This window comes from Rana temporaria, chromosome 11, assembly GCF_905171775.1.
Source record: "Rana temporaria chromosome 11, aRanTem1.1, whole genome shotgun sequence".
NCBI classification, from domain to species: Eukaryota; Metazoa; Chordata; class Amphibia; order Anura; family Ranidae; genus Rana; species Rana temporaria.
The window spans coordinates 40,999,988-41,027,755 of record NC_053499.1 but is presented as its reverse complement, the minus strand read 5'-3'; the positions used below and the strand labels follow the sequence as shown (position 1 = coordinate 41,027,755).

At 43.4% G+C, this 27,768-nt stretch overlaps 1 protein-coding gene across 1 annotated transcript in view; it reads left to right on the top strand.

Moving 5' to 3' along the window:
• The window catches only part of BEST1 (bestrophin 1), a 30,767-nt gene extending 3,274 nt beyond the window's left edge, over positions 1–27,493 (top strand). Inside the window, exons 3-9 of the mRNA XM_040328413.1 lie at positions 10,980–11,213; positions 14,029–14,183; positions 19,865–19,942; positions 20,045–20,197; positions 20,311–20,391; positions 20,895–21,046; positions 26,418–27,493. Of these exons, the coding sequence (XP_040184347.1) occupies positions 10,980–11,213; positions 14,029–14,183; positions 19,865–19,942; positions 20,045–20,197; positions 20,311–20,391; positions 20,895–21,046; positions 26,418–27,324 (1,760 nt within the window). The 3' untranslated portion in view covers positions 27,325–27,493. The remainder of the gene's footprint in view (positions 1–10,979; positions 11,214–14,028; positions 14,184–19,864; positions 19,943–20,044; positions 20,198–20,310; positions 20,392–20,894; positions 21,047–26,417) is intronic.
• Positions 27,494–27,768: the final 275 nt, after the last annotated feature.

The following is a 27,768-nucleotide window of genomic DNA, read 5'->3' as shown; positions in this document are numbered from 1 at the left end:
AAAGGGTTGCAAAGCTTCTATGCTTTAAGGTGAAAAAACACTTTGCATTCTCCGGCCCCCCAGCCCCTGAGCCTCGAATCTCTGTGGGCGCGATCCCGTGTTTGCTTTTCCCCAGCTCTTGTCAGCTCTTCATTGGGATGATTGATAGCAGCGCAGCCATTGGGTCCCGCTGCTGTCAATTAAACCAATGACGCGGCGCGCCGGGAGTAGGGCCGAATCATACACTCAGCGGCTACATCCGCCGACTGTATGACACAGGAGCGCACCCACAAGGTAACGCCCTTGGGAGAGCGCTGCCTAAAGGGGGTTAGCTTTATGCGGGAAGGAGTCGCGAAAGCCGCCGCGGGACCCCTGAAGAGGATGATCAGGGCCACTCTGTGCAAAACTAACTGCACAGTGGAGGTAAGTATGATAGGTTTGTTATTATTTTTTTATAAAACCTGAACCTTTAGTGTCCCTTTAGGCTCCATTCACATCTAGGCAGACAAATTCGCAGCGTTTTGTCCCGCGAATTGCGGCGGCAAATAGTGGCGTTTTGTACCGCGATTTGCGGCGACAAAACGCCGCGATTGTCCGCCTAGATGTGCCCCTAGATGTGCCCCTCTATGGAGATGGTTCCCGAACGCCGAAAGCCGCCTGAAAAAAAGGTCCGGGACCTTTTTTCAGGCGGCAGGCGTTCGGCGTGGAGATGTGAACCATCTCCATAGAGGGCAATGTCTTTTCATCCCTCTGGCGGCAGCGGTGTCGCACTACAGGCGACAAAACGCCTAGATGTGAATGGGGACTGTAGGTCACCATGTACAATACAATCTGACTATACAATCTTGCTACAATCAACTTTAGATTTGCCAAAACTAAATAACACGAGGACCTACCAAATCTATTCAATCAATTTGCATCCAATCTGGCATGTCCTTGCACTACATAGTTGTTAGTAGCAGTGGCGGCCCGTAATGCAGGGTGCAGGGGCACCGCCCCCCTATCCCTGCATCCAGGACTCAGGAGATGGCCACCCAAAGTGCTCTGCATCCGTCCCGTCCCCCGGCTGGAGCACCAGCCGCCTCTGGTTAGTAGATCTAATGCCGCTTACACACGATCGGAATTTCAGATGAAAAAAGTCAGATGGACTTTTTTCATCCGAAATTCCGATCATGTGTGGGCCCCATCAGAATTTTTTCCATCGGTGTTAAGAAATAGAACATGTTTTATTTTTTTCCGATGGGAAAAAAAACAATAGGAAATTCCTATCGTCTGTGTCCAACTCCGACGTCGAAAAAAACGACGCATGCTCAGAATCAAGTCGTCGCATGCTCGGAAGCATTGAACTTATATTTTCATGCTGAAAAATTATCGTGTGTACGCGGCATAACCTTTTCAATTACTATAAATAACAGGTAGAAGGGCCCAATATAAGACAATGGCAGAATGTGGGATACCCTTATGCCGCGTACACACGATAATTTTTCAGCATGAAAGAAAACGTCGTTTTTCAGCATGTCTAAAAAACGACGTTTTCCCAACTTCATCATTAAAAACGACGTTGCCCACACACCATCGTTTAAAAAAAATGATGAACAAAGCGCGGTGATGTACAACATGTACGACGGCACTCTAAAGGGGAAGTTATATTCGCCTTTGGGCTGCTTTAGCTGATTCCTTGTTAGTAAAAAACGTTTCACGCTTTTTTGTCTGTTACAGCGTGATGAATGTGCTTACTCCATTATGAACAGTAGTTTTACCAGAACGAGCGCTCCCGTCTCATAACTTGCTTCTGAGCATGCGCGGGTTTAAAACGTTGTTTTAGCCCACACACGATAATTTTTTAAAAACCTGAAAAACGACATCGTCTAAAACGACGTTAAAAAATGCAGCATGTTCGAAAAAAAAATGTTGTCGTTTTTCAGAACCTGAAAAACGATGTGCAGCCTACACACGATCTTTTTAAATTATGTTTTTTAAAAACAATGTTTTTTTTCATGCTGAAAAATTATCGCGTGTACGCGGCATTACAGTGTTACTACAGACACCTAGCCCTATGTCTGTCACAGATCTTTTTTTAGGATCCGGTAAAATAGCATTGAATTCATCAGCTATGGAATGCCTAGTGTTATATGATTGCTTTCGATCTTGTTCTAATCATTCAGACTGTGGGAAGATTACTTCATGCCTACGGTTGGTCTTATGGACTTGTATGGCAGTCTAATATGGCTTTTTCAGCTTGTTTTATAAAACTCTGTATAGTAATATTTGCATATTACATTCATTAGGACTTCAGCTATTGCTACATCGGTTCATGCTATAATCAGATCTTTCCTGTTCTTTTGTTTTCACGCTATTTCTGATCTCTAAATAACACCATTGTAGCATACATTATACTTATCACATGTGTAATTGTCATTACCGGATTGCGTAAGCAAACTATGGTTCTTGGTAAACACTGCTGCCTACACATGAATGAGAGGTTTAAACAGGTTTAAAATCAGATTATAGTCTTAACAATGTTTAATGATACTGTTCTGCATGAAAGAATATTTACAGCTTCTGGATATTTGTGCTATGTACTCACAGTGATTGTGTCCGCTTGCATAAGGATTATAGGTCACATTAGGTGTACAACATATCATCAATAGCGAGGAGTGATGAAAGCTTTGTCCATCATTGCAGAGATAAATGTGCTAACAACTATAAGCTTGCGTATAAAGGATCACTACCTCATCTATGATAAAGAGACTATCCTATAATAATAGTTGAAGTTTTCTAGCATGTTGTTGTTATCACTTTTATGAATCCCGCTAGTTTGCCATTTATTCCAATGGCATTTTTTTTTATTTTGGGTAAAGTGTGAAATACATAGGCTGTTTTTTTTTTTTTTTTGCATGTATCCCTACTGTGGGTTGGTCCTCCCTATTAGTCCTGGCGACCATTGTCAGGCAGAAAACGTTGGGTAAGCCAACATTTTACAGTTAGAATTAAGGGGAACTCTTTGAAGACATCTATTCCATTGACAGTTGTGTAAGAAAAGGTTTCCCTTCCGGGCAGTGAAGCCGCAATTCTTCTCTTCCTGGTTCCCTCACCGAGGATGGCGGTGGGGGCAGCAGAGTGACGAGCGATTGGACTCGCAGAACCCGTATCCCTGTTCCATTGATAGTTGTGTAAGAAAAGGTTTCCCTTCACTTTGGAGAGATTTACACTTAAAGCGGAGCTCCACTCTAAAGTGGAACTTCCGCTCATCGGAACCCCCCCCCCCCCTCCGGTGGCACATTTGCCACCTTTCAGGGGGGTGCAGATACCTATCTAAGACAGGTATTTGCACTCACTTCCGGGAGTCCACTCTGCGGGGACCTGCGGTTAGTGTGTCATTACCCGTCCCCCCGTTGTGTTCTGGGAAACACACGGCTCCCAGAACACAGCGGGGACCAGTGAGCACGGCGCAGCGCGACTCGCGCATGCGACGTAGGGAACCGGGCAGTGAAGCCGCAATGCTTCACTTCCTGGTTCCCTCACCAAGGATGGCGGTGGGGGCAGCAGAGTGACGAGCGATTGGACTCCAGGACAGGTAAGTGTCCTAATATTAAAAGTCAGCAGCTGCAGCATTTGTAGCTGCTGGCTTTTAATATTTTTTTTTACGGCAGAGCTCCGCTTTAATTCTAATGCTTAACCACTAGCCGACCGCGCACCGCCGTTCTACGTCGGCAGGTCGGCTCGGCTGGGCGAGAGCACGTAGTATAACGTCCTCTCTCTCAACCGCCACTAGGGGCGTGCGCGTGCCCCCCGCTCGCCCCCGACTCCCGTGCGTGGGCCTCCGGGCACACGCGATCGCTCGGTACAGAGCGGGGACCGGGAGCTGTGTGTGTGTAAACACACAGCTCCCGGTCCTGTCAGCGGGGGAAACGCTGATCTTCTGTTCATACAATGTATGAACAGAAGATCAGTGTTTCCCCTAGTGAGGCCACCCCCCCCCCCCCCACAGTAAGAACACACCCAGGCATACTTAACCCCTTCCCCGCCCCCTAGTGTTAACCCCCTCACTGCCAGTGGCATTTTTATAGTAATCCAATGCATTTGTATAGCACTGATCGCTATAAAAATGCCAATGGTCCCAAAAATGTGTCAAAAGTGTCCGAAGTGTCCGCCATAATGTCGCAATACCGAAAAAAAATCGCTGATCGCCGCCATTACTAGTAAAAAAAATATATTAATAAAAATGACATAAAAATACCCCCTATTTTGTAAACGCTATAACTTTTGCGCAAACCAATCAATAAACGCTTATTGCAATTTTTTTTTACAAAAAAATATGTAGAAGAATACGTATCGGCCTAAACTGAGGAAAAAAAATGTTTTTTTATATATTTTTGGGGGATATTTATTACAGCAAAAAGTAAAAAATATTATTTTTTTTCAAAATTGTCGCTCTATTTTTGTTTATAGCGCAAAAAATAAAAAACGCAGAGGTGATCAAATACCACCAAAAGAAAGCTCTATTTGTGGGAAAAAAAGGACGCCAATTTTGTTTGGGAGCCACATGGCACGACCGCGCAATTGTCTGTTAAAGCGACGCAGTCCCGAATCGCAAAAAGTACTCTGGTCTTTGGGCAGCAATATGGTCCGGGGGTTAAGTAGTTAATATCCTTTGCGCAAAGGATTTGGTGCATTTGCTGCCAAAAGCTTTATGCTATCGGACAGGGCCACCAATTTATGAAAAAAGTTCCATGTTTAGGGAAGCCATGGAAACGGTCAATAGAATATTAAAACGGGTCACATTTGAGACAATCCAATGGCAAAACGTTCTGGGGCACTCAAAGCTAGGGGTGAAAGAGGGATTATGGATGACTGATAGAAGCGGAAGGTGAGGGAATAGAAATCTGCCAGTATATTTCTGACTGTCCCAAAGTCATAGTGAGTGTTGCGTGATGGGTTCGATATATTCTTCCTCTCTTGAGGGAGAAGCCATAAAAGGTTATGGATAGACAAAGGGGCAAAATCGTAGGCCTCTATATCTTCTCACAAAGGCCTGGCTGGTATATTATTTGGTTAAATGAGGAAACTGGGCTGCATGATAGTATCTTGAAAAGCAAGGGATTCCTAAACCTCCTTGTGATCTGGTCTAATGCCGCGTACACACGATCGGTCAAACCGATGAGAACGGTCTGATGGACCGTTTTCATCGGACCAAACAGATCGTGTGTGGGCCCCATCGGTTATTTATCCATAGGTTAAAAAAAAGCAATCTTGTTTTAAATGTAACCCGATGTATACCTAACCGATAGAACAAAACCGATCGTTTGTAGGCACGTCCATCGGTTATAAATCCAGGCATGCTCCGAATCAAGTCGACGCATGCTTGGAAGCATTGAACTTCGTTTTTTTTCAGCACGTCGTTGTGTTTTACATCACCACGTTCTGACACGATTGTTTTTTTAACCGATGGTGTGTAGGCGCGGCTGACCATCAGTCAGCTTCATCGGTTAACCTATGAAAACATCAGACCGTTCTCATCGGTTTGACCGATCGTGTGTATGCGGCATAATACATAACCTGTTCAAAAGTACAAGGTTTCCTGTTGCCCCAAATGAAGCACATCACGCATGTTTGAATCTGGTGCAGCACTTGGTTCAGAATTGAAATTGGTAATACCATAAAGAGGTATCTCATTTTTATTGTGGATAAAAAATGTGTAGCGCTGAAAAAAGTCACATGTTGCCAAAATGATTCTAAAATAATTATAACAAAAATAGTGTCCAATAAAGGTGAATGAAGTTCATATGGGAAATATTCCCACGAGAAAGATGTAATCCTGTGTTACTCCAATGTTATTCGAAAATATGTGAAGACCCACCACCAGTGAATGTAAGGGGAGGCTTACCAGCTAGCCTGTGACCGCCCTTCTAAGGCCGCGTACACACGGTCCTTCCAAACCGATGAGAATGGCCCGACGGGCCATTTCCATTGGTTCACCGCTGAAGTGGCCTGATGGTCTGATATGCGTATACACCATCGTTCCAAAAACCGATCGGGTCAGAACGCGGTGACGTCAAACACACAACGTGCTGAATAAAACGAAGTTCAATGCTTCCAAGCATGCGTCGACTTGATTCTGAGCATGCGCAGGTTTTTAACCGATGCTTTCTGTACTAACCATTGGTTTGGACCGATCGGGCAGCGGTCCATCGGTTCGATTTTAAAGCATGTTTTAAAATTTTGGACCAAAGGACAATAGACCGATGGGCTATACACACGGTCGGTTTGGACCGATGAAACTGAACCTCGGTCCATTCTCATCGGTTTTGTCCGACCGTGTGTACGCGGCCTAAGGGTCTGCAGAGATACAAATGATCGTGAATGGTATCCTGTGGAGACCTCCAGGAAGAATCCTTTGTCTATCCCCTCTGTAGCGATAGTCAGTGCAATCACTCAGGTGCTCCAGTGACAGGTGTTCCAGCACAAGAGAAGATCAAATTTTTATTGCGGCAATGCAGCCTAACCAGAAGAGAAGATGAATGACCAAGGTGTCTAGTAAGGTGTGTAGCTTTTGGAAGATGGGCGGGTAGTTAGACTCATATAGAGAAAAGTAATCTTGGGTCAGAAAGACCCCCAGGTATGGTAGTTTCTCTGGCTCTAAGGAAGAAGGTATCCCTTCGAAACGTGTCAGCCAGCAGTGGTCCTCATGTTCTCTCCTTCATCACCTGGAGACTGATGCTATCAGACCGATTGGCACCATTTAAGATGTTTACATTGGGCCAGATTCAGGTAGGAGATACGACGGCGTATCCCCAGATACGCCGTCGTATCTCTGAGTGTGAGGCGTTGTATCTTGGCGCCTGATTCAAAGAATCAGATATGCCAGAATTTGTCTAAGATACGACCAGCGTAAGTCTCCTACGCCGCCGTATCTTAACTGCATATTTACGCTGGTCGCTAGGGGCGTGTCTGCTGATTTACGCCTAGAATATGTAAATCAGCTAGATACGCCTATTCACGAGCGTACGCCCGGCCGTCGCAGTACAGATACGCCATTTACAGCGTAAAGTTACCCCTGCTATATGAGGCGCAGCCAATGTTAAGTATGGACGTCGGGCCAGCGTCGATTACATTGTTTGCGTAAGTCGTTCGCGAATAGGGCTGGGCGTAATTTACGTTCACGTCGAAAGCATTGGCTTTTTGCGGGTTAATTTGGAGCATGCGCACTGGGATGCTTTCACGGACGGCGCATGCGCCGTTCGTAAAAAGCGTCATTTACGTGGGGTCACGATGATTTTGCATAAAACACGCCCACATCTTACAGATTTGAATTAGGCGGGCTTACGCCGGCCAATTTACGCTACGCCGCCGCAACTTACGGAGCAAGTGCTTTGTGAATAATGCACTTGCCTGTCAAAGTTGCGGAGGCGTAGCGTAAATAGGATACGCTACGCCCGCACAGAGTTACGCGCTCCCTACCTGAATCTGGCCCATTGTGGTTTTCTTTCGCATGCTTGTGGGTCATTTTTATTCATTCTTTTAATAAACGTATCAAAGGATAATGCACAAGGTTGGTGCACCCTCTTTTCTTTATTCTTTTTTTTATGGTAGTTTTTTGTATGGTTCCCCTTGGTATTGGAAGGTTTGTTGAAGATTCTGGAGCAAGGGAAGAGGCAGGGATATATTCAGGGCTTTGATCTGCAAGCCAGAGATCTTCCTGAATTGTGTTAAGAGGACAAGTAAATTAGGTAATGAGATATTCGAGTTTGTTACAGTCAGAATGACGTTGTCTGCAAACAGGTTAATAATTGTGAGCTGCGATATGTAGACTTGAAATATCTAGGGATTCTTGGATATCTTGTGCAAGGGCTTCTTGAACTCAGGCAAATAGGAGTGGGGGACAGCAGGCATCCCTGCCCTGTGCTTTGTGAGAAGGGAAAGGTAGGGGATTTTAAGTCAGCAAATTTTACATAGGCCTTTGGGAAATCCTATGGACTGAGTACCCACTTTAGAAAATGTGGCCCAAAGAACAAAAAGGGCCAGAAGACCGTATCAAATACTTTTTTAATGTCAAGAGATAAGAGCATAAGGGAGTCTGTTGGTGCTTGGAGGCCTCAACCAGGATAGCAAGTTTTGGAATGTTATCACTGGCCTGGTGGGCATACATCTGACTTGATTGTGGTGGACTCCAAGGCCTTGGTTAAGTCTAGTGTCTAGTATGTTAGCTAAAAGCTTGATGTCAACATTTAATATGGATATTGGGTGTCGTCAGTATTGTGTTTGGGAATTATCAAAATTAAGTTCAGGAGAGATCTAAGGCAAAAAGACCCTTGTTTAGGGAGACTGTTAAAAGCGTTGCATTGCTAAGGGGCAATAATGTTTGGGAAGCATTTATAGTAGTAGGTTGTAAAGCCACCTGGTCAAGGTCTTTCGCATAGCTACAGAGTTTTAATAGCTGCAAGGACTTCGTCCACCAAGATAGGAGGATTAAAGTTTTGGCTCCAAGAATTTGATAAGCGAGGTAGAGATTTTAGAGAAAAAGGTGTCTGAGAAGACATCCCTGGAGCTATAAAGCTCAGCTATATGTTGCTTGAAGAGCTTTGGGAGGGCTGATAGTGAGCACACACCTACCGGTGTAGAGACGATAGGGCGTACGAGACATTTCAACAAGGCGCAGTCCGCTTCTTAGATTTTTCAGTCTATGAATATTGGGCAGGAGAGTATCAACAGAGCTACCCACAAAGCAAATTTTGTCTGGTTCATCTCGATTAGGCATGTGCATTTTGTTTCATTCCGAATCGAAATACGGACAAATTTTTCATTATTCGGATATTCGGATGCATACGAATTCCCGAATTGTAATATAACCAATTTAACCGAATCCGAGCGAACGTTTTCGAAACGAAAACCCGTGGACGAAATTCGATCGAATTCGAAAACAAATTCTATTCGACTCGAAAACAATTCGATTCGAAAACAAATTCGAATGAAAATTGAAAGCAAATTTGAATCAAAATCTAAAAAATATAAATCGATTTCTAAAAAAGAATACAATAAAATAGAACATAAAATAATAAAACAATAGAATGAAAATCAAAGAATAGTAAAGAACAGAATGGAATTTAATAGAATGTAATCAAATACAATAGAATATGACCTGGCTTCTTCTATCTATCTTCCATTTTCTGAAATTCGAAATTCATATAGAATGAACTCAAATTCGAATAGAAAAATATTAGAAGAGTAGAATAATAAAATATATATATATATATATATAAATATATTTTTTTCTGCTCTATTCTAATATTTTTCTATTCGATTTTGAGTTCATTCTATATGAATTTCGAATTTCAGAAGATGGTTATATATATATAAATGTAATTATATATATATATATATATATATATATATATATATATATATATATATATATATATATATATATATATAATTACATTTATATATATAACCATCTTCTGAAATTCGAAATTCATATAGAATGAACTCAAATTCGAATAGAAAAATATTAGAATAGAGCAGAAAAAAATATATTTATATATATATATATATATATATATATATATATATATATATATATATATATTATTCTACTCTTCCAATATTTTTCTTTTCGAATTTGAGTTAATTCTATATGAATTTCGAATTTCAGAAAATGGAAGATAGATAAAAGATAGATAGAAGAAGCCAGGTCATATTATATTGTCTTTGATTACATTCTATTAAATTCCATTCTGTTCTTTACTATTCTTTGATTTTCATTCTATTGTTTTATTATTTTTATATTCTATTTGATTGTATTCTTTTTTAGAAATTGATTTATATTTTTTAGATTTTGATTAAAATTTGCTTTCAATTTTCATTCGAATTTGTTTTCGAATCGAATTGTTTTCTAATTCGATTTGAATAGAATTTGTTTTAGAATCCGATTGAAATATTATCGAATCCAGTCGAAATATTTTCAAATCCGACCGGATTTTTCGAAATTCGGTCGAAAACGAACGAATTCCGAAAACGAATTTAACACATGTAACGAATCTAACTTAACGAAATTAATTAAATAACAAATTAAAATGAAACAAAACAAATGTTTCCCTTTTGCACATGTCTAATATTGATCTAGCTGAAATTTGCTCAGTGTATGGCCAACTTACCCTATTTTTGACCATGTACTGCATGTGCATGTGCAACAGCAGGGCTCATATGCCACAAATATTTGTCCATGGCATCTTAGGTTTCTCTGCTGAAAGCGCACTCACTGCACGCTCCCATTACATTGACTGAGCTGTCAAAAACATGTCCAGGTCTATGATTTTAATCGGGAGCCAGTTGGATGGGGGACAGCCAATCACAGTGATCACATGATTAGGAAGTCTGTCCTAACCCCAGCGTAAAGACCCAGTGAAAGGAGAGGGCAGGAACAGGTTAAGTGATTTTAAACCTTATAACATCATTCCCGTTGTCACTTTTTTTAACCCCTTGCTGACCCACACACAGTAGTTAACTGTGTGGCAGCTGCAGGCTCAGCGATGTACTGCTACGTCACTAAGCACATGCGCACTAGTGCACCCCCTGGGCACAGAGTGCCAAAAACTTGTGAATGCTGTGTGTGTGTGATCGCTACTATTGGTTGTGCAAATAAATTATTACATTTCATTTGCGTACAGTGTTGCATGACTGCGCAATTGCCAGTTAAATTAGCACAGTGCTGAATAGCAAAAAATGCCTCAGTCATGAAACGGGGTAAAACCTTTCCAGTGGTCAAGTGGTTAAATATTAGCCCATTAATAGCTTTGTCCTATAAATAACATTGGCATTAATGTTCATTTTTCCTGACCAAATTTCTCACTGTGAACGTTGCAGTTAGTGGTGGACTCAGGGATCCTGCCTCTCTACTGAACATCCTCCAAACACATTTCGCCTGCATTGTTTTTACAGTTCTTTATCTGTATCCTTTGGATTAGGAAAACAGCAATTTCCATTTGCTTTCTTCCTATTAGGTTTTTATGTCACCCTGGTGGTTTCCCGATGGTGGGCCCAGTATGAGAGTGTGCCATGGTTAGACCGTATCATGTGTTTGGTGTCCAGTAATGTACATGGGACAGATGAGCGAGGGAGGATGCTGCGACGGACACTTATGCGTTACGCCAGCCTCTCGGGTGTTCTGATACTGCGTTCCATTAGTACTGCAGCTTACAAGAGATTCCCTACCCTTCAGCATGTTGTCAATGCTGGTAAGTATCAATAGACTATTTACCAGCTTATAAGAAAACTAGAATGTCAAAGTAGGCTTACATATAATGGAAATGTGGAATGGCCTAGTATGCCAGACCCTATAGTAGCAGATTGATTGTTTTATTTAATCATCACTCATGTTTCTCATGTAAAGTTTCCCATAGATATAGAAAGGTGATCAGAAAAACAGGTGCTTACATAAAACTGCCTTAAGCAGGTATGTTGGACTAGTGTTTTATGGGCCCCCTCCTCTTCTCTGTGGATTCACTGATTGTGGGTTAAATGCTCCGCAGACTCCCGTAAAAAAAAAAAGTGAAATTAGCCTTTAAAAACTTTGAAAAAGGATGTGACATCTGTGAGATTTTTTTTATTGCTTTCCACTACGTTATTGGAGAGATTTTTCTTCACTTCTTATCCCACAGACACACAAGGAATCAAATAAATGGTTGTTGTTGCGCCAAACTATATATTATATTTTTGGTTTGTTCGCCGCCCCCCCAAAAAAATGGAGCATCGGCCGCCACTGTAATACTTATAAATTTGACAAGAATCTTCTAAAAATCACCAAAAAACATAATGGGCCAGATTCACGATGGACTTACGACGGCGTATCTCCACGTACCCCGTCGTAAGTCCGAATACGAGCCGTCGTATCTATGCGCCTGATTCATAGAATCAGTTACGCATAGATTTGGGCAAGATACGAGCGGCGTAAGTCTTCTACGCTGTCGTATCTTGGGGTGCATATTTACGCTGGCCGGTAGGTGGCGATTTCGTTGATTTCCGTGTCGAATATGTAAATTAGGTAGATACGCCGATTCACGAACGTACTTGCGCCCGCTACGCCGTTTACGTTAGGCTTACGTCCGGCGTAAAGTTACCCCTGCTATATGAGGCGCAGCCAATGCAAAGTGGAAGTCAGCACAAGCGTATATTCTTACGTTGTTTACGTAAGTCGTACGTGAATGGGGCTGTGCGAAGGTTACGTTCACGTCACAGGCATTGAGCCGGCGTAACTTACGGAAAAAATTTGACGTGATACTGAGCATGTGCGCGCATGCGCCGTTCTTTAAGCGCGTCATTTACGTGGGGTCACGATTTATTTACATACAACACGCCCACCTCTTCCACATTTGAATTACGCAGGCTTACATCGGCCCATTTACGCTACGCCACCGCAACTTACGGAGCAAGTGCTTTGTAAATACTGCACTTGCCCGTCCAAGTTGCGGAGGCGTAGCGTAAATAGGATACGCTACGCCCGCACAAAGTTACGCCCATATACGTGAATCTGGCCCAATATGTATATATACTTCATCCAGTGAAACAATAGTGAAAACATAAGTGAATCAAATCTGCGGTGAACATAAAAAGGAACAACTTAAAACAGTTCATTAGTGAATCCACAAAAGACTAATCCACAATAAAGTACACTTGCTTCGGCGACTCCACCCACCTTTCAATTTATGCGCTTACCTTCGCTTTTGACCTCACTTACTAGGTAAAGTCACGCTTTCCCCTGTGCTGGGGCATATACTATTAGGTTCCTCTGTGCTTTCCCTCCTCCTCCTGTGAGCCACTTGGTGTCCTGACACTCTTTCCGTGATCGGGGTGTATGGCACTTTAAAACCGCAGTTTTGTCCGTGTGATGGCTCATGTAAAAAAGGGGGTCCTGGTTGTGCAGTAATTTTAAATCCCATTTATTAAAAAAACATAGTAACTTACATTCAGGTTAAAAGCTTACAGCTTTTAAAAACGGACAATGGGGCTCCAAACCTCCCGCATCACTTACGATATTCGACAGTGTTACCCGGCTCCACCCTGATGCATATCGTCACAGTCACATGACTTCCTCAGGGGTATCCTTGACCGTGACAACACGCGTAAGGTGGAGCCAGATGCTCAGATTTAAAATTGCTGCACAATGAGGACCCCCTTTTTTACATGAGCCATCACACAGACAAAACCATGGTTTTAAAGGGCCATACACCCGATCATGGAAGGAATGTCAAGAGAAGCACAGAGGATCTCAATAGTATATGCCCCAGCACAGGGGAAAGCATGACTTGACCTAGTAAGAGAGGCCAAAAGGGGAGGTGAGCGCTTAAGTTGAAAGGTGATGGGAGTTACCGAAGCATGTGCATTTTATTGTGGATTTGTCATTTGTGGATTCACTGTTTTACATGTTTTTTTTTTTTTTAAAGGACTATTTTTAAGTTGTTAATTTTTATGTTCACCGCAGATTTGATTCACTTATGTTTTCACTATTGTTTGACTAGATGGAGTATATATATATATATATATATATATATATATATATATATATATATACCTACATATTATGTATTTTCTGGTGATTTTTAGAAGATTCTTGTCAAATTCTTGTATAATATATACTGTAGTTTGTTAATGAGATATACACAAGTTTAAAGGGATAGGCGCAATAATATCCATTTATTTGTTCACTTATTTTCACGTTGTGGGAATGCAATTAGTTTGTATGTAGCCACCCACCACGGATTTCTGACCATTTCACACACACACGTTATTTTAAGTAGCGCGGGATAATACATTTGTTCCTTTTAGACACACAAGGAAGTGAGAAATAATCTCTTCAAACCTGACAGCAGTTTTAACCCATCCGTACTCTTTGGGTAAAGTTCTGCTTTAAATTTATATTCATAAGCAGCTTATAAATCAACTGACTAGTAATATCTTCTGTTTGTGGATGACAGGTAGACTTTAATATTTGCAAAGGTCTCTTTTTTATTGACAGCAGTTTGAAGAAATGTTTCTCATGTTTGCTGACCATAGGTTTCATGACACCATGTGAACGTGTGAAATTTGAAGCCATTTCTTCTCCCCATAATAAGTTCTGGATTCCATGTGTCTGGTTCGCCAATCTGGCCGTGACAGCGAGGACAGAAGGACGAATCCGGGATGGTTTTGTGTTGCACCTCATCCTGAATGTGAGATGGTGAATCATGTGTGCCATTACAGAATATGTTACCTATGTGTGCAATGAGAGGTCAGATATGAAGGGCTTTCATTATACTGCAAATAGATACAAAATATTTGGACCGGTCCTTTTATTGAGACATAGGCCCAGATTCTCAAAGGAGATACGACGGCGTATCTCCAGATACGCCGTTGTATCTCTGAGTATGAGCCGTCGTATCTATGCGCCTGATTCATAGAATCAGTTACGCATAGATTTCTATTAGATCCGACCGGCGTAAGAGACTTACTTAACTGCATATTTACGCTGGCCGCTAGGGGCGTGTACGCTGATTTACGCCTAGAAATATGTAAATCAGCTAGATACGCGAATTCACGAACGTACGCCCGGTCGATGCAGTACAGATACGCTGTTTACATTAGGCTTTTCCCGGCGTAAAGTTACCCCTGCTATATGAGGCGTACATGTGGTGTACCAATGTTAAGTATGGACGTCGTTCCCGCGTCGAATTTTGAATATTTTACGTCGTTTGCGTAAGTCGGGGCTGGACGTAATTTCCGTTCACGTCGAAACCAATACGTCCTTGAGGCGTACTTTGGAGCAATGCACACTGGGATATTCCACAGACGGCGCATGCGCCGTTCGTGAAAAACATCAATCAAGTTATTTACATAAAACACGCTCCCCTGTTCCACATTTGAATTACGCCGGCCTATTTACGCTACGCCGCCGCAAGTGCTTTGAGAATACTGCACTTGCCCGTCTAAGTTGCGGAGGCATAGCATAAATAGGATACGCTACGCCGGAACAAAGATACACTCTTCTACGAGAATCTGGCCCATATTGGGCTGGGGCAGCTTTCCAAGCTATAGTCAGAGATGGCTCTATTCTATATATGTGCTGTCTTTTGTTGTGTTTTTTTTTTTTTTTTTAGAGCTATTTTAAGTAAACGTTTCACAAACTTGAGCAAATCAGACATTGCATAACATTTACAGAGAACTAAATGCCAAAATGTTCAATAGATACAGATATTTTGTCAGCATATGCAAATCCTGACTTTACCATAAAAAAAAAAAAACTGTTGGCCTCACCCTCTCATACCTCTTAAAGGGGTTGTAAAGGAAAAAAATGTTTTCCCTAAATAGCTTCCTTTACCTTAGTGCAGTCCTCCTTCACTTACCTCATCCTCCCATTTTGCTTTTAAATGTCCTTATTTCTTCTGAGAAATCCTCACTTTCTGTTCTTCTGTCTGTAACTACACACCGTAATGCGAGGCTTTCTTCCTGGTGTGGAGAAAGCCTCTTGAGGGGGGAGGGGGCGAGCAGGAGTGTCAGAAAACCCATTAACACACAGCTCCTTTCTCTATCTGCAAAGTAGAGAGTGTCCTGACTTGCCTGTTTGCCCCCTCCCCCCTCAAGAGGCTTTCTCCACACCAGGGAGAAAGCCTCGCATTACTGTGTGTAGTTACAGACAGAAGAACAGGAAGTGAGGATTTCTCAGAAGAAATAAGGACATTTAAAAGCAAAATGGAAGGATGAGGTAAGTGAAGGAGGACTGCACTAAGGTAAAGGAAGCTATTTAGGGGGAAAAAATTCCTTTACAACCCCTTTAAGCCTTTCTGTTGGCCTTTCAATGTGATGGACATCCTCTGTGACCAATAGGCAGACATCTCCATCTCCAGCCACTCCCTCGCTGACCTGTGCCCTGCACAAAACAGACACGACTGTCAAAGCAAGGATTGACCTGTCTTTAAAGGGGTTGTAAAGGTACAATTTTTTTCCCTAAAAAGCTTCCTTTACCTTAGTGCAGTCCTCCTTCACTTACCTCATCCTTCAAATTTTGCTTTTAAATGTCCTTATTTCTTCTGAGAAATCCTCACTTCCTGTTCTTCTGTCTGTAACTCCACACAGTAATGCAAGGCTTTCTCCCTGGTGTGGAGTGTCGTTCTCGACCCCTCCCTTGGACTAAAGGAGAGTCAGGACGCCCACTAACACACAGCTCCTTTCTCTATCTGCAACGTAGAGAGCGTCCTGACTCTCCTGTAGTCCAAGGGAGGGGGGGAGCACAACACCAGGGAGAAAGCCTTGCATTACTGTGTGTAGTTACAGACAGATGAACAGGAAGTGAGGATTTCTTAGAAGAAGGACATTTAAAAGCAAAATGGAAGGATGAGGTAAGTGAAGGAGGACTGCACTAAGGTAAAGGAAGCTATTTAGGAAAAAAAATTGTACCTTTACAACCCCTTTAATGTGTGGGCTTTCACTGACAGCCTAACTTCACATTGGTGGGTGGGGTGTTTAATTATTACTGCCACTGACCATCAATGAAAGGGGTAGTAGGGGATTAAGTATTAGTATCTTTGACTACCAGTTAAAGTGATAGTCAAAGACAGGGAGTAGGGGGCAATTTTTTCTGTCGCTGTCACGGGGGGGGGGGGGGTAATTGTTATTGCCACCAGCCATCAGTGAAAGGGGGGTTTTAATATTACTGTCACTGACCCCCCAATGCTGGGGTTTATTTTAGCTCCCACTAATTCGAATGTTAGGAGTAACTAACACTGCCTGACACCAATGTTGGGAGTTATTATTACTGTCTGTGACACCAGCAATGGGGGCTTTTTTTACTCCCACAATCTCTTCATTGTACCCCAAGGCCCTATTTTGTCTAAAAAAATAGCAAAGCAAAAGGAAAAAGATGTTACATAACAAGCCAAATGCCGTGAAATGATGCAGAATTTATTGATCAGCCAACTTTTTTGGCCACGTCCCCTTGCATTTTTCTTCTTGTACTTTTAAAGCATTAGTTCACCTACAGAGAGAATGAAAAGATTAACTAACAGCGTACACGGAGCTGCGGTGGCTCAACGCGATTGGCACTGCGCTGACAAGCCATTCACCTCTGCAGCTAGGGGTTCGGATGCCGGTCTCAGCTACATGTGAATTGAGTTTGGTGGTCTCAGCCCGGCTCCCGGTGGGTGTGCTATGCGAGGTAAGCCTGCGCTTAGTACGCCATCCCTCCCTCCCGCAAAAACCACCACACTTACACGCACTCGAAATTGGGTTAACATGCACGCACTTTGACCACGCGGTCTCTAAAAAGAGAGGCGAAAGAATAACGGGGCTGGTTGAGCGGGCTAGATCCTCTCACCCCCTTACAGGGAGTCCCTCTGCCCCATTGGGCTTCAAAGCGGAGCAGGTAGGGCGGGCTGTGTGGGAGGACCCCCTCACACACCCACCATTGCCACCCGGGGCATGGAGAAAGGTGGCAGATTGCCTCTGGGGGAGGCCTGCCTACTCCCAACTCCTGCAGTCCGGCTCCTCTCTCGAGTACACGCACAAAATACACTTTAAAAAAAAAAACCTAACAGCGTACACAATCCAACTGGGCATTTGAAATCCATGCTGCTCTCTCTCTTCTCTGTCAGCACTTCCAGGATGGACCAGATGGATTCTGATTAGTAGAAGCTGTCACACTGGCCAATCAGAATCAGAAACAGGACTGTCCTGGAAACGTTGAAAGTAAAGGGATTTTCAAATTCCCTAGACCGCTGGAGCAGCTGCAGGGGGGCTGACAGCTCGGCAATCCTGGAGGTAAGTAGAGCAGGGGGGTGTAGTGGGTGTCCACTGTTAGTTCACCTTTACGTTTTCTTTGTAAAGGTGAACTACCCCTTTGAAGCCTCGTACACACGGTACAATTGTTGGCCAACCGAGCGTCTGATATTTGTCAAAAGGGCGTGTGCCAGGATCTTGTCTTGCACACTAATGGTGCACAATTGTTGTGCAACAAATACAAATGTAGTGACGTACTATAATGGAATTTCAGCTCTTGAGCGCCACCCTTTGGGCCTCTTCTGCTAATTTTGTGTTTGAGCATTGATTCCGAGCATGTGTGTACTTTTGACTTTTGTGTGATGGATTTGTGTACCAACCATCAGGAAATCTGACAAAAAAGCATACTAACGGTCAGATTTTAGGACAATAGTCTGTCAACAGACAATCCATGGCCAACAATTGGATCGTGTATACGAGGCTTAATAGCTAGATTCAGGATGGCGAGCGCATACTTGCGGCGGCATAGCTTAAGGCATTTAAGCTACGCCGCCGTAAGTTAGCGAGGCGAGTACATGATTCACAATGTACTTGCCTGCTAAGTTACGGCGGCGTAGCCTAAAGCGGTCGGGCGTAAGGGCGCCTAATTCAAATTTGTCTGAGGGGACGTGTTTTATGATAATGAGGCTTGACCCGACGTGATTGACGTTTTTTTTTAACTGCGAATGCACCGTGCGCCTACATTCCCCAGTGTGCATTGCAGCTAAGTCCGCCGTACGGGCCTATTGATTTCGATGTGGACGTAAATGACGTAAATCCCTATTCACGGACGACTTACGCAAACGATGTAAAATTTTCGAATTTCGACGCGGGAACGGCGGCCATACTTAACATTACTATTCCATCTATTTGATAGAATAACTTTAGGCCTGCTAATGCGTTACGTAAACTGCGTATCTGTACTGCGTCGGCCGGGCGTACGTTCGTGAATAGGCGTATCTACTGATTTACATATTCTACGCCGACCGCAATGGAAGCGCCACCTAGCGGCCAGCCTAAAAATTACACTTTAGGATACGAGGGTGTAAGACACTTACGCCGCTCGTATCTGAGCCTAATTTAAGCGTATCTGGTTACCAGAATACGCTTAAATTAGCGCCGATGCAAATTATGACTTAGGCCCCGTACACACGATAGAATCCATCCGCAGATAAATCCCAGCAAATGGGTTTCTGCGGATAGATCCTATGGTGTGTACACGCCAGCGGATCTGTTTCCGCGGAGAAATCTCCCCTGGGATGGATTCCAGCAGATCGGATATTTGCTGTGCTGCACAACATATCCATCTGCTGGAATCCATTCCAACGGATGGATCCGCTCGTCTGTACAGACTTACCGGATCCATTCGTCCAAAGGGATTCCCCGCACGCGTCGTAATGATTTGACGCATGCGTGGAATTCCTTATATGACAGCGTCGCGCCCGTCGCCGCGTCATAATCGCGGCGACGGCGCGACACGTCATCGGCAGAGGATTTCCGCGCGGATTTCAATGCGATGGTGTGTACACTCCATCCCATCGAAATCAGCGGAAATCTTTGAGAGGATTTATCCGTGGAAACGGTCTGCTGGACCGTATCTGCGGATAAATCCTCTCGTGTGTATGGGGCCTTAGGCTGGCGTATCTACTGATACGCCAGCCTAAGTCTCTCTGAATCTGGCTATAAGAGTACAACAAGAAAATGCCAGGGGATGTGGCCAAAAAAGTTGGCTAATCAATTAATGGGGAGTTTCTCTTCACGGTATATGGCTTGGTATGTGTCACCTTCTCAGTTTTGCTATAGCGTTGCTAATAGCTTTGCTATTTTTTAGACAAAACAGGGCCCGGGGGAGCAATAAAAAGATTGTGGGAGTAAAATAAGCTAAATTACTGGTGTCAATTCCTAGATGACTGATGGCTGCATTAATTTTCTTCTTTTTTTTTTTTTTGTCTTTTTCTCTTTTTTTTATGTTTATCTATTCTAAAGTATCACTAAAGAACATCTTGTAAAAATGTCCTTAATTTGCAAAATCAAACTCCTTTTCATTTACATATAGTGAAGTGACATGACTACTTACAGTAACTTATTACACATTGTAATTCAGGAACTGAATTCATTGCGCTCACAGTGTGGAAGGTTGTTTGCCTACGACTGGATCAGCATTCCATTGGTGTATACTCAGGTGCGTTCTTTTACCCTCCCTTCAATTTTGTGTGTTTTATACTACAAGTGTGCTAATTATTTTATTGCTAATTCTTTGTACATTTATATTTGTTCTTCGAAGGTGGTCACAGTGGCTGTATACAGCTTTTTCCTGGCTTGCCTAATTGGCCGTCAGTTCCTAGACCCTACAAGGGGCTACCCTGGCCATGAACTAGACCTGTATGTCCCCGTATTTACCCTGCTGCAATTCTTTTTCTATGCTGGTTGGTTGAAGGTAAGGTCAACTTTTTTTGCACCACATACTCAGTTCTGTTTTCGTGTAAGTAGATAGGAACTGTACAATTTTTAATAAATAAGGAAATTTGAAGTTCCTCTTTCTTTGTACAGGTGGCTGAACAGCTGATCAACCCATTCGGGCAAGATGATGATGACTTTGAGACAAACTGGTTAATTGATAGAAACTTTCAGGTAATGATTGGCCTTTATTGGTGAGATCTCTGCACTTGAGTTCCGAGGGCTGTGCACCTACTGTGGCCATTATGAATAAAATAAAAATATATAAAAAAAATTTTTTTTCTAAAAAATAAATTAAAAAAAGGGGGGTTTCCATCTGGGCCCCTGGGGACCTCCGGGCCCCTTACAGGTGTACTGCCTGTACCCCCCTGATGGTGGCCCTGAGGGTCATGTTTTGTTATATCTCCGCACAGCTTAAAGCAGGCACCTGGCTGTGGCCTACCTAATTCTTACTCATCTATCTAGAACATCCGCTTCTTAGCTTTGGTTGTCTTATAATGATATATTCAGACATGCATATATTTAATGTCCCTATCCTGTATGCATCTGTTGCATGTTTCCTTCAGTCACATCTCGCCTGCGTTGCAGAATTTTTCTTGAATTTACGGTCAGTAACATTTTCCCTGAATGTCCACATCAATTTAGTTGATGACCATTGCTGTGTCCCTCTCCCCCAGGTCTCTCTGATAGCTGTGGATGAAATGCACCAGAATCTGCCCCCACTGGAAAAAGATATATACTGGAATGATACTGACCCACAGCCTCCATACACTGCTTCCACGGTAGACACCCGTAGACCATCATTCCTTGGCTCTGCTTTTGATATCAGGTAAAGAAGAAAAAGACTAGAGAGAACCAAATGACTAGGGACAAATAGAGTTGGGGCTGCCATGTCTATGACAGAAAGAGACAAGAGGGTAGATCCACGTACAACGGCGCATTATTGCGCCAGGCGTAGCATATCTAAGATACACTACGCCGCTGTAACTTACTTTTTTTTGTTTCGAATCCTCAACGAATTTGCGTCGTAAGTTACGGCGGCGTAGTGTATCTTTTGCGGCGTAAGGGCGCGGGATTCAAATGGAAGTGATGGGGGCGTGTTTTATGTAAATACGTTGTGACCCCGACGTAAACACCGTTTTTTTTAAACTGCGCATACGCCGTCCGTGGGGGTATCCCAGTGCGCATGCTCGAAATTAACCCGTAACAAGCCAATGCTTACGACGGTGACGTCATTCTACGCAAATTCCTATTCGCGAACGACTTACGCAAACAACGTAAAAAATTCAAAATTGTACGCGGGAACGACGGCCATACTTAACATTGAGTACGCCTCAGAACAGCAGCTTTAACTATACGCCGGAAAAAGCCGAACGTAAACGACGTAAAAAAATGCGACGGGCCGACGTACATTCGTGGATCGCCGTAACTAGCTAATTTGCATACTTGACGCGGATTTCGACGGGAACGCCACCTAGCGGCCGCTGAAAAATCGCAGCTTAGATCCGACGGCGTACTAACACGTACGCCTGTCGGATCGATCCCAGATGCCGTCGTATCTTGTTTTGTGGATACAAAACAAAGATACGATGCAGGAAATTTAAAATTACGCCGGCGTATCAGTAGATACGCCGGCGTAATCCTTTTGTGGATCTGCCCCAAACTCTTTAGTATATGTATGTGTAAGACTGTGCAAAACTAAGTAAAATGTAGTTAGTAAAAGCAACCCTTTGTGAGAGAAATATGGAGACTGCCATTGCTAATTTGCATGGCTGTCATACTGATCCTCTGGATTCAATGCTGTAAGTGCACAACACAAAACGATGCATGGCTGTCATACTGACACTCGGAATCCAATACTGTAAGTCCTTGTTATGTTATGTTAAGAACTTCTGACTTTACGCTTACTAGTGACTTAGGAAGTACTAAAGACAGAGGGTCAACATATACCTGCCAGGGTTTTTAAGACAGTGGTCAACAATGGCAGCTCTCACATTTCTCCAGTCAAAGGCTTACTTTAAAGTGTAACTGTACCTTTGCAGTTCAGCGTATAAGGCAGACTTCCGCCTGCAGACCTTCCTTCTCAATGATATACTCACCTGTCCCCACTAAGGCCAGGCCTTGGGGCGGCAGGGCGCCAATGGCATGGATTACCCCGACGCCTGTAACATACAGTTAAGAGCGGTAAGTTATGGGGGAATCCGCTCACTCGTTAACAAGTGATTTCGGCGATGTCGCCGAAATCACTTGTAAAATGTGTGCTCCCGTCCCGTCCTCCCCACCCCACATACCTCTCTCTGCTGGCTCTGTCTTCGGGACTCCGTCCTCCCCCCGACCACCGAGTCGGTCTCCTGTTCCTGCTGCCGATGATCACAGTGAGAGGGGAGAGCTGTGCTCTTCCCATCTCAGCTGTGACAGGAGTTCTAGCACAGTGCTAGGACTCCTGTTTTGGAGGTGACAGGGTCAATAAAGAGAACCTGTCACCTCCAATTGCTATCACACAGGGAATTGTTTTCTCCTGTATGATAGCAGAAAATTGATAAAAAAATAAATAAGAAATAATAATTAAATTAATAAAATAAAGTAATTAAAAAGTAAAGAATAAGAAAAATAATAAGAAAATTATACAAAAATAAAAAAAAGTAAGCGACATGCTACAAATAAATAAAAATAAAAAAGCGATAAAAAAGTAAAAAAAAAATGAAAACAAATATTTGAACTAACTGTGCCGCCCCTGCCATGCGGTTGCCATTCTCCGTTGATTTGGGGGGGGGGGGGTGGGGGTTAGTTCGGTTGGCGGGGAGGGGGTGCATTGCGGAACCTGGCCTTGGGGCGGCAGGGAGAGCAAATCCGGCCCTGCCTGTCCCTGATCCAATGAGAGATCACTCACTAAATCACATAACTGCTTGTTGGCCAAGTTTTTGCATGTGCTGTACATTGCCATTTATTCTTATGAAATTCAGAGTATGAACTAGGCAGGACTGTGCAGTACTTCATAGGCCCCAGTGGAAAAGCTGCCTATTTACAAGCCTGTAGGGGAAAAGGTTTTCATTATGGCTTGCAGCGAATAGACTATGTATGTGCAGTATCACAGGGCCTGCCAGCTTGGAAGAAAACAGGAGTGCTATTCAGCTCTGCCCAGGCCACAGCTCCTGTGCCCAGTCTAACACTAATCTACAGTGTGTAGCAGGAAATATAATTAATATGGGAGAGTAAGGGGGCCATTACGCTTAGGTTGTTCAAATGTACAGCCGTAGCCAGGGCCGGACTTACCATTGGCCTTGACTGGGCTCAAGCCCAGGGGCCCCACCCAATAGGGGGCCCCCAGGGCCCCGGACGGCAACCCCCCTTTTTTTTATTTATTTTTTGTAAAAAAATGTTTTTTTTTATATATTTTTTATTTTTATATATATAATATTATATATATATATATATATATATATATATATATATATATATATATATATATATATATATTTTATTATTATTATTAAAGGGCCCAGGGGTCTCCAGGGCCCCGGATGGCAACCCCCCTTTTTTTTTTTTTTTTTTTGTAAAAAAATATTTTTTTTATTTATTTTTTATTTTTATATATATAATATTATATATATATATATATATATATATATATATATATATATATATATATATTTTATTATTATTAAAGGGCCCAGGGGTCTCCAGGGCCCCCGGATGGCAACCCACCTTTTTTATTTTTTTATAAAAAAAATTACATTTTTTTATATATATATATATATATATATATATATTTTTTTTTATTAAAGGGCTCAGAGGTCCCCAGGGCCCCATGTGGCAACCCCCCCTTTTTTATTTTTTTTATAAATGTTTATTTTTTTATTTTTGTTTATTTTTTTATTTTTGTTTATTTTTTTATTTTTTATTAAAAGGCCCAGAGGTTCCCAGGGGCCCAGAGGTTCCCAGGGGCCCAGAGGTCCCCAGGGCCCCCGGGTTTGGCAACCTCCCTTTTTTTATGTATTTTTTATAAATGTTTTTTTTTTTATTATTAAAGGGCCCAGAGGTTTATTTTTTCTTTTTATTAAAAGGCCCAGAGGTCCCCAGGGCCCCGGATGGCTACATATATTTATATATATTTGTTTTCTTCTTTATTTCTTCTTTTTTTTGTAAAGGCCCCCCCCGCTTCTCAATTTGCGGCAGCCCCCATGCTTCTCAATTTCAGGCGGCAGCACCCCCACCCCCCCTAGGTTCTCTGCTTCAGGGGGCCCATGCCTTAAGCTGTGCAAGGGGCCCCAAAATTCCTCATGGCGGCCCTGCGCATACCTCCCAACACGCACGGATTCTGTGGGACTTTCCCGCACAGACAGCTTCTTCCCGCAGTCCCGCAAAAGGGTTAATTTTCCCGCACTGCAAGAGGAGGCAGCACGGAAGCAGGAGGAACCGGAGTGGTGTGTGGAGGACTGTGGCTGCTGAAGGGAAGATAGCCGAGAGCAGTCTGTGGCCCCGGCTGTTGGCACAGGTGAGAGGCACTCCCCCCCTCAACAACTGCAAAATCCCCCCCCGCTCAACAACTTTAATGCGCTCCCCCCCGCTCAACAACTTCAATTCGCCCCCCCCCCGCTCAACAACTTCGATCCCCCCCAATTCTCGGCTCCAGGGGGCCCCTTCAACACTCAAGCCCAGGGGCCCCCACCACCCTAAGTCCTGCCCTGGCCGTAGCCAAAAGTTTTGAGAATGACACAAATATACATTTTACAAAGTCTGCTGCCTTGGGTTTTATGATGGTAGTTTGCATATACTCCACAATGTTATGAAGAGTGATCAGATGAATTGCAATTAAATGCAAAGTCCCTCTTTGCCATGGAAATGAACGTAATCCCATAAAAAAACAATTCCACTGCATTTGTGAAGAAGGCTTCGGGGCGCCCAAGGAAGGCCAGCAAGCGCCAGGACTGTCTCATGCAGTTGATTCAGCTGCGGGATCGGGGCACCCCCGGTGCAGAGATTGCTCAGCAATGGCAGCAGGCAAAATTGAAGAGAAAAAGCTGGGACAGCGGCAACTCCAAAAACGTTCCTTTTAATAAAACTGGTCACAAAAATAACATGCCACAGCAACAAATTAGGACAGAAGCTGACGTGTTTCGCACTGTGCTTCAGAGCTTATTCATAAGCTATGAATAAGCACTGAAGCACAGTGCGAAGCGCGTCAGCTTCTGTCCTAATTTTTTGCTGTGGCATGTTATTTTTGTAACCAGTTTTATTAAAAGGAACGTTTTTGGAGTGCGGCTGTCCCAGCTTTTTCTCTTCAATTTTGCATATCATTGCATTGCCGGCACCCATAGTTTGGATCCAGTGAGATCAGTTCTCTGGTTCATCTGAGCGGTTATCTTTCTTCTCAATGGCAGCAGGCAGGTGTGAGTGCATCTGCATGCACAGTGAGGAGAAGACTTTTGGAGGATAGCCTGGTGTCAAGAAAGGCAGCAAAGATGCCACTTCTCTCCAGGAAAAACATTAAGGAAAGACTGATATTCTACAAAAGATACAGAGATTGGACTGCTGAGGACTAGAGTAAAGTAATTTCCTCGGATGAATCCCCTTTGCGATTGTTAAAGCGGAGGTTCACCCAAAAAAATTTTTTTTAACATTACATTCAGCCGAGATGTCATAATGACAATCGGCTGTTTTTTTACATTTTATCCCCGTACATACCGTATTTTCACCGCCGCTTCCGGGTATGTCTTCTGCGGGACTGGGCGTTCCTACTTGATTGACAGTCTTCCGACAGGCTTCCGACGGTCGCATCTATCTTGTCACGAGTAGCCGAAAGTCGGTGCGGCTCTATACGGCGCCTGTGCACCGACGTTCGGCTACTTTTGGAAAATCGTGACGCGATAGATGCGACTGTCGGAAGACTGTCAATCGAATAGGAACGCCCAGTCCCGCAGCCCATACCTGGAAGCGGCAGAGAAGATGTACCTCTAAAACGGTAAGTACGGCTTTGATTTTAAAAAAACTACCCGATTCCCCTTGACAAAATGAGCATCAATCTAAGGTTAAAAATTTACATTTCCGGGTGAACCTCCACTTTAAGTGGTTAAGCAACACAAGCCAGCCCACAGATGCTCTTAGAGACATCAGTACTAAAGGAAAATGCTAGTGCTCCCAGACAGTTCTATTAATCCAGACCTGGTTACCTATTATTTTCATTTTTATCTTCCTTTCAGTTTGCAAAAAGAGGATTTGGAATTTCCCCCTCTTGAGCAAATTAATGAAAATGAAGAAGCCAATCATTCAACGCCATTGCTTGGACCTCTGGGGCGTCTTTTGGGTGTTCATTCTCCAAGTCCACTTCGCACAAACTCACGCCTGAGCTTGTTGATGAGACGCAGGAGCGGCAATCCCCAGGCACTACACCATTTTAATCATAGAGATACTGAAAACCCAAGAGGTGGGGAAGCCCTACGTGACCTTAATGTTTTTATGAGCACACCTTTCTACGAGAGGCCTGGATTTTATAGTGCCCCTCAAACACCTCTAAATGGAGGTCCTGCATTCTGTCCTGCTCGCTTCTCTGTGCAAGGGACAACCAATGTTTGCTCAACACAACGTAACAGGAAGATGGGGACATGTAGTGAAAATGAAGAAGAGACATCCAGTCTTTCTTCGGGGTCCAAAGAGTGCTTTGTGTGGCCTCAGGGGGGTACAGAAGACCAGGAGGAAGCGATGGTCAGCAGCAGCGAAAGTGTTCCTGTTATGAAAACTGAGCAACCTGTGCAGAGCCCTATACAGATCCCAAGAAGATTAGTAAGAGCCCCGGGTGTCTCTGCATTACTTCTGGGAAACCAAGCATTAGCTTCACCTGATGTTCGGCACACTCCAGTTCACAAGACATCTCGTCCCATTTTTTCATTTTCTCCAGTAAACTCCCCAAGTTTGCAAAGGGCTTCCAGAATCTCTCATCTGCTGACGGATGCAATCCCTGATGGAAGCAGCAAAGAGCAGCAAGGAACACAGTGTTCCTCCCCCAAGGACTCAGGCATCAGTCTAGCTGAAGGAGACTTTACACAGCTTATGGAGGTTATAATGGAGGCTGGTGAACCCTTGGAAGAAGAAGGAAAAAGTGAACAGTAGATCTGTCCATGTAGATAATCAATACAAAGGATACGCAGAAGTACAACGAACTTACATCTTATAGATGTTTATTAAAGATTTGTCTGGAAATCCTTGTTATGCTTTCCATCCATGTTCTATTGAAAAAGATGGTGGGCTGGATTCAGATAGATTTGTGTATCTATCTGCCGGCGTAACGTATCTCCGATACTAGGGTTGTCCCGATACCGAGAATTTGCGGGAGTACTTGTACTCCCGCAAATACCCCCGATACCTAAATAGAATACTTAGCCAAAACCCCCCCCCCCCCCCCCCCGCCGCAACGAATGCCGCCGCCGACCCCGTCGCATACCGCAACAACGCCGCCGCCGCATGGGTTAAACAGCGTGCGGGGAATATCACAGCTTTCATTTGAATAGCTGTAGTATTTCGCGCCGCGTATAGACACTCCCTCTTGCTCGGGAT